The 14,801-nt window shown below is 38.5% G+C and overlaps 1 protein-coding gene across 1 annotated transcript in view; it reads right to left on the bottom strand.

Annotated features, from left to right (window-relative positions):
• Positions 1-337: 337 nt before the first annotated feature.
• The window catches only part of LOC127190153 (phospholipid-transporting ATPase ABCA3-like), a 121,608-nt gene continuing 107,144 nt past the window's right edge, over positions 338-14,801 (bottom strand). The window contains exons 29-30 of the mRNA XM_051147175.1: positions 966-1,039; positions 338-469 (exon numbers count right to left, since the gene is read on the bottom strand). Coding sequence (XP_051003132.1) covers positions 338-469; positions 966-1,039 — 206 coding nt within the window. The remainder of the gene's footprint in view (positions 470-965; positions 1,040-14,801) is intronic.

Here is a 14,801-nt window from a genome sequence, read left to right as displayed (position 1 = left end):
GTCCCGCCTTCCCTCCCTTTCCCCCAGTCCCCTCCCCTATTCCTCAGAAAAGGGGAGTCTCCCTCTTCCCATCCACCCCAGCTCATTAAATCTCATCAGGACTGAGCGTGTCCTCTTCCTCGGTGGCCTGGCAAAGGAGTGCTGCTTGGGGAAAGTAATCAAGAAGCTGGTAGCAGGGTCCATGTCAGAGACAGCCCCCTCTCCCCTTAATAGAGGGCCCACTTAACTTTCAAAGACTGTAAACATCTCTCTTAGAGTTTTTATTTGTGGTGTGCATAAAAAGACTTCTATGTACTTGGGGCAGACAGCAGTCTGAGAAAGAGGGTCACTGGTTGGATTACAGTCTCACAGCAGCTTTGTTTCCTGAAATATTAGCAAAGGTCAGAAAGATTTGTTCCAGGGTTATTTGTTTGACAGAATAGTCTTCTAAATTGAACATCACTTTAGCTTCTTCCAAAATTTCAAATACCTTAAAAGCAAACAAAGGCAAAGTTATCACATACTATTTCCTGTAAGCCCTTCCCCCACTCAACCTTCCCCAAGCAGAACAAAAAGGTATGAGAAGCCAGAAAGCAGAAGGGAAAGATGGCTGAGAAGCAGGTAGGAAGCCGTTATCCTGCCTCCACACCATTCTGCTTACACATGCTTTTCAGACAGAATCGCTACACATAGCCCAGACTGGACTCAGATTGGAGATTCTCCTATCTCAGCCTCTAGAGCTCTGGAGTTTCAGGCCTGCCCATCCACTCCTACCTAACCACTGATGTTCTCTTGCTCTGCATGACATAATAATATAATTTAGGGGTCAGAGTATTCAAGCAATTAAATTCAGGAGGCCTTGGAAAGGTAACAGAGTTTCTAATTATATTCTAATCAGATTCTCATTCTATAAGCATAAGTCCCAATGTTTTGTTTTCTATTTGTCCTCTATTAACACGTTAGACTTGCATGAATTTCACAACCACCTTTCCCCAGCGGATTTCCTTGCTTGGAATATAGTAGCCAATAATCCCTTGAAATTCCTGGTTTTTGATGTTACCTAAGAAGAGAAAGATTTTTGACAAGTAAGTAATGGAGAGGATCATAGAGTTTCTATTTAATTTTAAGAAAGGTACGCATTGTTTTATAACTGTTGGCTGGCGCTGATCTTGAATTTATGACATTTCAAATGCCTCTGCCTTTCAAGTTTCAGGATTACGGTGTGCTTGGGATCCCACTATTTGGTAGTTTTGAAAAAACGCCTATGTAATTTGTACTGCAATTGTTCACACAATTCTCTCTAGAATACAAATAGTTAATATAAAAGGTGATATGCTCCTCAATATTGTAACTAGAACAGGGATGACCTTAATTATATCAATAGAGTTACTTACTTGTAAAATGCTGCTTTGTTACCATAGTTTGAAAGTTGTAGAGGGCTGTCTAATTAAATCTGGAAAAATTCATAGACCACACCATCAATGGCAAAACTTGAAGTTTATATGAATTCTAGTAGTGTTTGGTAGAAATATTGTAGCCACTTCTAATTAGAAGGATGCATTCATGTTTATTATTATATACTTGGGAGCCATTGCAAGGGAATTAACTTGGATTAAAATGTTTTAAAGACATGCTAAAATAAATGTCAATAAGGATGGCTTTTTTTGGTAATGAATCCATACACAGAATCAAGAATAGTTTTAAGGTTTTTCAGTGTGAACTCTATTAAGCATATTTATAAAGGGCATCAGAGTGGACTTCTGCTGTAAAGAATCTATGTTTGTTTGCTTGTTTTGAGCAAGTATGTCATTGAGCACAGGCTTTGAGAGTTCATAGCCTTGCCCTACTTTCATTTTTCCCTCCTTGCTTTGTATTTGCAGCTGATGATGTGATCTCTCAGTTTCCTCTGGTGGATGTCCTCTGCCATGCTGTCCCAATCATTATAGACTTTAACCCTCTGGAGCTGTAAGCCAAAATAAACTTTCACCTAGAAGTTGCCTTAGTCATGGTAATTTATAAGAGTGACAGAAAATAAGTAGCTTCTATAGCTCAGTGACTCACAGTAAGGTTAAATGTAACAGACACCCAGCACTCTAGACGTCATCTGTGTTGTGAACACCTAGTTTTCTCTTCCTTAAGTGCAACCATTCTCATGGCTAAACACCTATGGTTCTATGGTTAAGCATTTTTAAGCTTTCTTTATTATATTATTACTTAAGAATGGACTCCTAAATATAATTGCTTTGTTTTGAATTCTCTGTGGTTCACACAAAAACACACATACAAAACATTCTTTTTATTTGTATCTTTTAAAATATGTTGTCATTTGCAGCTATAAATCACTAGTTTTCATTACTCCAAATTTCTAGTATATCATTATTTTTACTATCGTGGGCATATAGAAGGGTATCCAGACCTGCAGACTGCTCCAAATGATGCCACCACACAACAAACTTGTGTCAATAGGCAACTGATGAAACAATAGAATGAGATTGTTAGCCTAGTCCATGAAGGACTCTGTGTTCTTCATCTTAGTATCTTTAGTGACATTTTATGTGAGGGAAGTTACCTACCACATGTGGTGATAAAATTTCCATGTGGCAGGGAACTATCAATAGCCATGTGGGTGAGACTCTCAGTAGAGCCTCCAGGCCTGAGCCGTCAAATGATTGCACACCATAAGAGACCGGGGACCAGAAACACTCAAGCTAAGTCATGGAAATTATGATTAGATGTTAACTCTTGTTTGAGACCATTAATTTTTTGGTAATTTCTTAGACCAATAAATATATATTCTAGTTTGGAGCCATTACATATACTACTTTTTTGAACATTCTCTATACACCACCTGGTATTTGTATGAAATTAGTTTCTTTTTTTTTTTTGCTGTTTTTTTCCTTTTTTCCTTTGTTGTTATTTTTATTTTATTTTATTTTTTTATTAATTTATTCTTGTTACATCTCAATGATTATCCCATCTCTTGTATCCTCCCATTCTTCCCTCCCTCCCATTTTCCTATTATTTCCCTCCCTCATGACTGTTCCTGAGGGGGATTTCCTCCCCCTGTATATGCTCATAGGGTATCAAGTTTCTTCTTGGTAACCTGCTGTCCTTCCTCTGAATGCCACATGAAATTAGTTTCTAAGAGTTGATTTCTGGAGCAGAAGTTTAGGGTCTTTGACAATGCTAGATATCACAAAATAATTTCAAGTATTTTCCATCCAGTTAGTCATAAATAAGTGTGTCCCATCTACTCCCACTGTGCTAGCCCTTGGTGTGGTCAGTCATCTACATCTTAACTAGCTTGCTGATATCTACTTACATTTCATGGAAAAGTTTAGTTTGTATTTCCTAAATGACAAATGTTTATCACATTATATGTGAACTGACTGCTTTAGTTACTTTTTATGGTATAGAAATCACTTCCTCTAAAGCCCCCAACTTCCAGACTTCTGACATTATCAGGATGAGCCCTGGCTAGGCCTAGGTTGCCTTCTGATAATGCCTCATCCTGTTTCTGGTTTTAGTCTACCTCTTTATATTTCAAGCTTCCTCAAAGACACTGCCACTCAAGTTTTGTCATGACAGTGTCTGTGTGTTTTCACTCTTTCTGTTCCATGTGTTCTAGTGTGTGTGTGTAATCTTTATCACATATGCAATTTTTTTGGAGACAAAGTCTCTGTATATAAGCCTGATACTCTCTATGCATACAAGGCTGACAACAAACTCATAGAAATTTGCCTGCCTCTACATCCTGACTGCTGGGATTAAAGGCATGTGCTACTACACCCAGGCCACAAATAATGGTTTTAAAGTCTTGCACATGATTTTAGTGGACCTATGTAGACATTCCTACTAGATATTTTGGGAGTAAAAGAAGAGGTCACATTTTACAATTCACCTTATGTGACAAGATAACCTTGATCCCAAAATTATGCAATGCTAGTGACAAGAAAGGAAAATCTGAGCAATACACTTCTAAGCACAGATGCATGCACACTAATCAAATATTAGCAATTTGAGTCTATAAACATTTAAAAGGAGAACACATCACAAGCAAGTGAGAGATATTCTAGGAATAAAAAGTTGATCAACATTAAAAATCAGACAATGTAACTGTCCATAATAAGAAAAGAAAAATATATAAGTATTTTGACACATGTATGAAATAATTATAAAATTCAACACTCATAAATAATTAACATTCATGTTAATTTAGGAAAAGAAGAGCATTTCAACAATCTATCTTTCCCACTTTTCCTGGTTGCGGTCCTGGGGGCCGAACCTAGTGCCTCACACATTACACATACACTGAACCATCAACCTACACTGCTGGTTCAGTTTTCACCTTTTCTTTGAGGCAGGGTCTCATTCACTATGTTCCTGAAGCTTGTTTTGAACTTATGATTCTCCTGCCATAGACCCCTGAGTAGCTGATTACAGGCTTAAATTACCAGACTTAGCTTCCTTTTATACTTTTAATAGTCTTCAATGTCTTGATCTTCAGTTATAGCAACAGGACTTAAGACCTATCCATTTTTGTCTTACGTATTTAAATGCTGCAAAGTATACACTTTAAGAACTGATAGGCATTCTTGCAGAATTGATCCTTTTACCACACTGACTGCAGTGACTACTCAAATTGGAGACCTTTTGCTATAGTTTGTTTGTCCACTGAAACTGACATTGAAGTTTAGTTGCCATTTTAACAGTATGAAGATTTGGGACTTTTGGGAGGTCATTAGATGAGCTCTGAGTATGGGTTCCCTAGCATGGCATCAGTGGCTTTATGAGAAGAGGGAAATGACATGAGTGTTATATCAGCCAGGCATGGTCTGTCTCCTCATGTGACCCCTTACGCCATGTTATGACACAGGAAAAGGTTTTCTTGCAATCCTGAGTATAACATTTCTTCTTAGTGATCAGTATACAGTAGTGGAACCAGAGAGACAAAACCCAGTGATAAATGACAGGGTTAGTGTGCCATGTGTCCAGAGATGTGCTGAAGTTAGCACATAAAACTGAGTACATCTACAACACAGCACCTGCACTAAAGGCTCAAGGAACACTAAGGAAGGGAAAGAGAGAAGACTGTAAGAGTCAGAGGACCAGAAAATCCGCTGTGAGATTGGGAGTCTTAGAAATGACAAGGAGGCTATATCCATGATACCTCAACAGTATGGCTGAATTATGACAATATGAGTAGAGATAATGCAGAGGGGGGAAGTCTCAAGGAGCCCTACTCCTAGAGAAGAACTGCAGGCAGCTGATGACGGCTGAGAGTGGGAGATTTAGTTTTCCTCAGGGATGAGCCCTCTAATTGCATCAGACCTCAGTTCATATACATACAAGCCACAAAAACAGACTAAGTAGACTGAATTCATGAATTTGTTTGTCTATGCATATATGTAAAGTAACAGTAAGAACAACAGTAATGATAATAATAATGATAAGGGTCATCAATTAGAGAGGAAGTAAAAAGCCATGGAAAGGGTTGGAGGGATGAAAGGGGGAAGTGAGTGAAAGTGATATATTTTAACTAAAATTATAACCTCAAAAAATGAAGGATGGTTTTCCTCTCTTACCCCATCCCCAAAACCTTAGGAAGATCATCTCCTTCAAATTTTCTTCCCCACAACTCATCCCATTATCCCAGCCTCCAACACCAGCAGGTGTTCCCTAGGAGCAGGCCAGGGTGACAGGTAAGCTGACTGAAGGCCTTCACCACTCCCTCCTCTCTTCCAAATCCAGCCCTTGGTCTCATCAAAGCTGTGTAATGGAACACTTGCTTCAGCCTTCCTCATCCCTCTGCCCACATCTCTACCAGATCCCACAGACCTTCCCCTCCTAACTGCCCTTTCCCTACTCCTTGCTTTATTCCAGGCTCCAACCTCAGCAGGCACTCCCTACTAACCCACAGGCCATTCCTGCCAAGAAAGCAGGTAAGCCGACTGCAGATGTTTTCTTCTTCCGTTCCTCCGGATCCTCTCCCCTGGATTATCCTCAGCTCTGCTGATATCTTCTAGGATACCCTCATTTCACTCTCTTCCCCAATTCCAAGGAGACCAAATAAGCAGATCCTGTGGAACACTCTGCTTTCCTCCCTCCTGTAAACTCCTGACACAAAACATTCAGGAAATTGGGAACACCATGAAAAGACCAAATTATGAATAACAGAAGAAGAAGAAACCCAGGTCAAAGGCCCAAAAAAGATTTTGAACAAAATCATAGAAGAAAATTTTTTAACCTAAAGAGGAGATGCTGACAAAGGTACAAGAAGGATACAGAACACCAAATAAATTGGACCAGACAAGGTTATTATATTACCACATAATAATCAAAACACTAAGCAAAGAAAGAGTATTAAAAGCTGCAAGGAGAAAAGACCAGGTAACATATAAAGGCAGACCTTTTAGAATCATGCTGACTTCTCAATGGGGAGGTGCTACATCTAACAAACCACAGAAGCCAGCCCAGACTTCTATATTCAGCAAAACTTTCAATCACCATAGATGGAGAAAATAAGGCATTCCACAATAAAGTGAAATTTAAGCAACATTTAATCTACAAATATACCTCTACAGAATATGCTAGAAGGAAAATTACAACCTAAGGAGTTTAACTACAACCATGAAAATACAGGGAATAAATCTCAGACAAGCAAGCACACACACAAACACCCCATTAAAACACACAGACTAAGAAACTAGATACAATAAAAGGACCCATCCTTCCGTTGCATCCAAGAAACACAAATCAACATCAAGGATAGATACTACCTCAGGGTAAAGGGTGGGAAAAAATATTACAGGCAAACAAACATAAGAAGCCAGCTGGTGTAGTCATTTTAATATCTAGCAGGATAGACTTCAAAACAAAACTAATCATGAGAAACAGGGAAGATACTGTATACTCTTCAAAAGAAAAATCCACCAACATGACACTTCAATTATTAACATCTAGGCCTCAAATACAGGGCATCCATGTTTAGAAAAGCAATACCACTACAGCTTAAATCACACATTGATCCCCACACACTGGTATTGGGAGACTTCAGTACTCACTCTTACTATTAGACAGGTCATCCAGGAAAAAAAAACTAAACAGAGAAATACTGGAACCAAGAGACATTACAAACGAAATGGACCTAATAGATATTTACACAACACTTTACCCAAACTCAAAATAATATACCTTGTCCTCTGCACTTAATGGAACCTTCTCCAAAACTGACCATATACTCAAACACAGTGCAAATCTCAACAGATAAAAGAAGATTGAAATAACTCTCTGCATTTTATCAGACCACCAAGAATAAAGCTGGCCACTGTTATTCTAAAAACAACAAACAAACAAACAAACAAAAAACCCAACCAAACAAACAAGCAAAAAACAGCAGAAGCAACAGAAAGCTAACAAACTCATGGAAACTGAATAAAAAATGGGTCAAGACAGAAATTAAGAAATAAATGAAGGCTTGCTGTGTTCCTCAAGGCAAACCCAGTAGCCCTGAGGTCTGCGTCATGCCCTCCACATGCCATTTCCCAGGACCCAGCTCTACCTGCAAGGCAAGAGGTTGGCAGCCATTAGGGTCTACTAGGTGAGACCTCCTCCCCTAATTCCTTGTTATCTGTGTTCCTGTGGGCAAACAGCATCAGTGAGGTCTTCTCAGTGCCCTCTGTGCACCATTACCCAAGCCCTAGGGGCTGGCAGCCATAGGGAATACCAGGTGAGACCTCCCTCCCAATTGCTTGGCTGCTGTGTTCCTCTGGGCAAACCCAGAAATGGTGAGGACTACCCCATGCCCTCAAACTGATATTTCCTGGACCCAAGCTCTAGCTAAAACCCCAGAGGTAGCAGCTATCAGGGATCACCAGAGACTTGCAGACATCAGGGCCTACCAGCTTTACCTGTAATCCCAGAGGCCTACTGCCACCAGGTCCCACCAAGCCTGCTAACACCAGGGACAACCAGATGGCTAAAGTCCAGCATAAAAACACACCCAAGAAAACCCAAGGCAATATGCTACCACTAGAACCCAGCTGTCCTACTACAGCAAGCCCTGGACATCCTAACACACCTAACGAGCAAGAAAAGGACCGTAAAATTAATCTAATGAAGATGACAAAGTCCTTTAAAGAGGAAATAAAAAAATCTTTCAAAGAAATACAGGAAAATACAATCAAATTGGTAAAGGAAATAAATAAATCCCTCAAAGAAATACAGGAAAATATAAACAAAAAGGGGTAGGAAATGAAAAAAAAATCTGTTCAAGACCTGAAAATGGAAATAGAGCAAAAAAAATCAAATCAAATCAAAACTAAAACCTGTGACAATCCTAGAGATGGAAAACCTAGGGAAAAGAACAGGCACTACAGATATAAGCATTACCAACAGAACACGAGTGATCGAGAGAATCTCAGGTGAGGAAGATATGATAGAAGACATTGATACAGTGGTCAAAGAAAATGCTAAATCTAAAAAGTTTCTAACACAAAACATGCAGGAGTTTTGGGACACTATAAAAAGACCAACCTAAGAATAATAGGAATAGAAGGAGAAGATTCCTAGCTCAAAAGCCTAAAGGATATCTTCAACTAAATCATAGAAGAAAAATTTCCTAACCTAAAGAAAGAGATGCTGGTGCTGGAGAAATGGCTCAGAGGTTAAGAGCATTGGCTGTCCTTCCAAAGGTCTTGAGTTCAACTCCCAGCAACCACAGGCTGGCTCATAACCATCTATAATGAGATCTGGTACCCTCTTCTGGCATGCAAGCACACATGCAGGCAGAATACTATATACATAATAAATAAATCTTAAAAAAGAGAAAGAGATGCTTATAAACATATAAGAAGCTTATAGAACACCAAACAGATTGGACCAAAAAAGAAAATCCTCATGCCGTATAATAATCAAAACACTGAATGTACAGAACAAAGAAAGAATATTAAAAGCTGCCAGGAATAAGGGCCATGTAACATATAAAGGCAGGCCTATTAGTATTATACAAGACTTCTCAACAGAGCTTTAAAAGCCAAAAGGAACTGGGCAGATATCCTGGATAGAACACCAACAGCTCTGGCACCATGATCAAAAATTAATAAATGGGAACTCATGAAAGTGAAAAAGCTTCTGTAAGGCAAAGGACACTGTCAATAGAACAAAACAGCAGTCTATAGATTGGAAAAATATCTTCACCAACTCTACATCCAACAGAGAGCTCAAGGAATCAAACACCAGCAAACCAAATAATCCAATTAAAAAATGGGGTACGGAGCTAAACCAAAAGCTCTCAACTGAGGAATCTCTATTGGCTGAGAAGCACTCAAAGAAATGCTTACCTTTCCTAGCCATCAGGAAAATGCAAATCAAAAGGACTCTGAGATTCCATTTTACACTCATCAGAATGGCTAAGATCAAAACCTCAAGTGACAGCACATGCTGGCAAGGATGTAGAGCAGAGGAACACTCCTCCATTGCTGTGTGGAGTGCAAACTTGTACAACCACTTTGGAAATAAATCTGGCACCTTCTCATAAAAATTTGGCATAGTTCTACCTCAAGACCCTGCTATACAACTCCTGGGCATACATCCAAAAGATGCTCCATGATACCACAAAGATACCCACTCAACTATGTTCATAGAAGCTTTATTCATAATAGCCAGAAACTGGGAACAATCTAGATGTCCCTCAACCAAAGAATGGATAAAGAAACTGTGGTACATTTACACAATGGAATACTACTCAGCTATTATAAACAAGGAAATCATGCAATTTGCAGGCAAATGGATGGAACTAGAAAACATCATTTGAATGAGGTAACCCGAACCCAGAAAGACACACAAGGTATGTACTTATAAGTGTATATGAGCCACATAATGTAATGGAAATTTTGGTTTCTCTAAAAACTCAGTTCTGTTATGTAAACACGTTTTTGTTTTAATCCCAAGTTTGGGATTTTAGCTTGGGCTTTAGTTTGTCCACAGCTGATAATTGCCTTGTGCAGGGTGCAGTCTTTGCCAGGAGCAATTAGTTTAATTCTGAGGACTCTGAGGGGTAGAAATATGAGAGGAGAGAGAGAGAGAGAGAGAGAGAGAGAGAGAGAGAGAGAGAGAGAGAGAGAGAGAGAGGGAAAAGGTGGCAGAGATGATGTTCCCAAACACATTTCAATCAACCCTACACAGGCAGGAGAAGTAAAGAAGTAAAGTGGTCTATATTCCCTCTCCCCATTAACCTTTCTTTCATACCTATTGTTGAAGTGTCGTAAGGGATTGGTGTGAAGGGAGGTAGAGGCAGTACATACCCAAAATAAAATAGAGTTTTAAAACTAGCATCAACAATATAGTACAGGCTAACTATTTTACCACACACAGATGCAAAGAAGCTAAGTAACAAGAAGGACCAAGGGAGGATGCTTGAATCTCCCTCAGAAAGGGAAATAGAATAGACATTGGAAGTGGATGGAGAGAGAGGAAGGGAAAGGAGGGTGGTGATCACGTTGGAGGAGAGAATGAGGGTGAGAGGTGAGAGGGCAGGGAGAGAAAAGGGAAACCAAGGAGGGGCATATTTAGAACAAGCTGGAGGCCCAAGACAGGGTAGGCTCCTGGGAAGGATATAGGGTGATTCTAACTGAGACTTCTAGCCTCAGGGGATACAGAGACTGAAGTGGCCACCTTCCATAGCCAAGCAGGACTTCCAGTGGAAGGAAGGAGACACCAAGAGGATGTGATTAGTCCTGATTAGTCTTGATGTGGTGGGGCAGGTTGTTGTTGTTGGGGTCCTGGGAGGAGAGGAGGGTGATGGCTACAATAAGGATGTAAAGTGACTAAATAAATACATTTAATAAACAAGTGAATAATTGAAAGAAAATGAATATATAATATATCCAAACTTATGAGACACAATGAAAATGGTTCTAAGAGGAAAGTTTATAGCACTAAGTGCGTACAGAAGAAAAAAATTGACATCTTATATGAGCAATTTGACAGAACACCAGAAAGCTCTAATACAAAACAAAAGAAATCACACCCCAAAAGAGTAGATTTCAGGAAATAATCAAACTCAGGGTTGAAGTCAATAAAATAGAAACAAAGAGAACAATACAAAGAATCAATGAAACAAAGAGTTGGTTCTTTGAGAAAATCAGTGATCAATGCTTATTCAAAGACTAAAAGGAAGAGAAAGAATACCTAAATTAACAAGATCAGAAATGAAGGCAGGGGGCAATAACAACAGACAGCAAGGAAATCTAGAGAATCATAAGAACATACTTAAAAACATGTACTCTATCAAATTAGAAAATCTAAAAGAAAATTTCTCACTAGGTACCATTTGCCAAAGCTAATTCAAGAGTAGAAAAGCCATTTAAACAAAGCAGTGATTAAAATTTTTTTCTAGGGCCATATGGTTTTAACACAGAATTCGACCAGAGTTTCAAAGAAGATTTATTGTCAATAGTCCTCAAATTATTCTTCAAAATAGATATAAAAGAAATATTTCATGATTCATTTTATGAGGTCACAGTTACCATGATAACCAAGCCACATAAAGGCCCAACAAAGAAAGAGAATTACAGGCCAATTTCCCTTCTTAATAACTTAGATGAAAAATACCCAATAAAAAAACAAACAGAATCCAAGAACACATCAAAAAGATGATCAAGTAGGCTTCATCCAGAGACGCAGGGATACTTCAATATGTGAAAATAAATCAATGTAATCCACCATATAAACAAATGTAAAGAAAAATACCCACATTGTCATTTCATTAGATGCAGAAAAGGCTATTGACAAATCTAATACTTCTTCACAATAGATACGTCCTAGAGAAACTAGGGTTACAAGGGACATACTTAAATAGCAAGCCTCTAGCCAACGCCAAGTTAAATAAAATGATTAAATCAAAACGATTCCACTAAAATAAGAAACAAGATAAAGTTGTCCACTCTCTCCAAACCTATTCAATATAGTGTTTGAAATTAACAGAGTCAACAGAAATCTTAGCTAGAACAATAAGACAACTGAAGGAGATCAAGGGACTACAAACTGGATAGAAAGAAATTAAAGTATCTTTATTTGCAGATGATATGACACTACACATACATTCCACTGGGGAACTCTTACAGATAATACACACTGTCAGCAAAGTAACTGATACAAAAGTTAACTAAAAAAATCAGTAGCCCTCCTATATACAAATGACAAATGGTTTGAGATAGAAATCAAGGAAAAATACATTTCACAACATCCTCAAGTAATGATAAAATAAAGCTTCAAATAATATGAAATATCTTGGGGTAGCTAACCAAGCAAATGAAAGACTTGTATGATAAAAGCCTCAAGTCTTCAAAGAAAGAAATTGAAGAAGATATCAGAAGATGGAAAGATCTGCCATGCTTGTGTATCATTAAGATTCATATGTAAAAATGGCCATTCTACCGAAAGCAATCTACAGATTAAATGCAACCCCTTAAAACTTCAATTTTCACAGATCTTGAAAGACTTCTGAGCTTCATATGGGAAAACAACAACAACAACAACAACAAAAACAAAACAAAACAAAACAAAACAAAAAACACAAGGCCTCAAAACAGTCCACCAAGATAATTAAAGCAATCCTGAACAAGTAAGAACTGTTGGAGATCTCACTAGTCCGATTTCAAGTTGTACTATGAAACTTTAGCAGTAAGAAAAACAGCATGGTACTGGTATAAAAACAGACATTTTGATCAATGGAATTGAACAGAAGTTCCATGCATAAATTTATACACCCATGGATACCCAATTTTTGATAAAGAATCCAGAAACACTGGGAAAAACTCAGCATCTCCAGTAAATGTTGCTCAAATTGGATGCCTCCTTATATAGAAGAATGCAAATAGACCCATACTTATCATTCTGCACAAAATCAAGTCCAGGTGGACCAAATATCTCAACATAAAACTAAATACATTGAATCTAATAGAAGAGAAAGTGGGGGAATAGCCTTGAACTCATTGGCACAGGAGAAGATTTTGAACAGAACACCATTAATGCAGGCACTAAGATTAAACAATTATTAAATGAGACCTCATGAAACTGAAAAGCTTCTGTAAGGCACAGGACACTGTTCAAACAAAGCAGCAGACTACAGAATGAAAAAAGTTCAAAAAAATTTTTTTTATCAAGTATATATTAGATAGAGGGCTAATAGTCAAAATTATATAAAGAATTTAAAAAGCTAGATATCAAGAAAGCAAATAACCCAATTAAAAATGGGGTATATATCTAAACAGAATTCTCAATAAAGGAAGTTCACATGGCTAAGAAACATTTAAAGAAATGTTTAACATCCTTATTTATCAGGGAAATGCAAATCAAAACTACTTTGAGGTTCCATTTTATACCTGTTAGAATGGCTATGATCAATAACACAAGTATCAGTTCATGTTGGTGAGGATGTGGATTAAAGGGTACACTCACCCATTGCTAGTGGGAGTACAAACTTGTACTGCCATTACAGAAATCAGGATGGCAGTTCCTCAAAATATTAGGAATTGATCTACCTCAAGATCCAGCTATACCACTCTTGGGTATATACCCAAAGGATGCTCTATTCTACACAAGGACACTTGCTCAACCACATTCATTGCTACTTTATTTATAATAGCTAGTAATTAGAAACAACCTAGATGACCCTCAACAGAAAAATGATAAAGAAAATGTTTAAAAAATAACATCATGAAATTTGCAGACAAATAGATGGAACTAGGAAACATCTTCAGTGAGGTATCCCAGACTCAGAAAGATAAAAAAGTATGCATTTACTTATGTGTAAATATTGGCCATTAAATAAATGATAACTCAGCTATAATTTGTAGATCCAGAGAGGTCAGGTATAGAGGAAAAGGCTAGCACACATGTCTCCCTGGAAGAAGGAAACAAAATAGACTTTATGGATGGACTGGGTGCTGGGGTGGAGAATGGGAGGATGAGGTGGGTGGGGGAATAGAAGATGGAGTTGACAGAAAGGATGAGGGGAGAGACAGCTAGAATTGAGGGGAATTTGGCAGCTGGTATGGAAACTAGTGAAAACTTCCTAAAATACATGAAGGCAATTCTAATCAAGGTTCCAAATAGTGAGGGAGGGAGACTGAGTCCAAATTGTCCATTTCTTGTCACCAAAGCTTCTAGTACCTGGTCTGGGTTATAGTCTATTAAGTTCTTGGCCAAAGGGAACCCATGAAAATTCCCAAACAACCCTGACTGTTGCCAAGACAACAGGTTGCTCTCCACAAACTGACAGCAAGGCCCCATTGCTGAAGACAAACTTTACACAACCAAAAAAGGAACATAAACACTAACCCAGCCACAAAACCTTTGGTCTACATTGCTGTCCTGCCTGAAAATATGCTAGGGCAATGGTGGCACAAAGCTTGTGGGAATATCTAACCAGTATCGGATTTGATTTAAGGACCACTCCATCAGATGGAACCTGTGCTGGCTTGTCTTATGTCAATGTCACACACAAACTAGAATTATCTGAAAGGAGAGAAACTTAATTGAGTAAATACCTCCATAAGATCCAGCAGTAAGGCATTTTCTTAATTAGTGACTGATGGGGGTAGGGCCCAGCTCTCTGTGCATGGTGCCATCCCTCGGCTGGTGGTCCTGGGTTCTATAAGAAAGCAGGCTGAGCAAGCCATAGGGAGGAAGACAGTAGGCATCACCTCTCCATGGTTTCTGCATCAGCTCCTGCCTCTAGGTTTCTGCCCTGTTTGAGTTCCTGTCCTTACTTCCTTCAATAATGAACAACACTATGGAAGTGTAAGCCAAATAACTCC

The sequence above is a fragment of the Acomys russatus genome, chromosome 5 (assembly GCF_903995435.1).
Source record: "Acomys russatus chromosome 5, mAcoRus1.1, whole genome shotgun sequence".
Classification (NCBI taxonomy): domain Eukaryota; kingdom Metazoa; phylum Chordata; class Mammalia; order Rodentia; family Muridae; genus Acomys; species Acomys russatus.
This window is presented reverse-complemented; position numbering and strand designations above follow the sequence as displayed.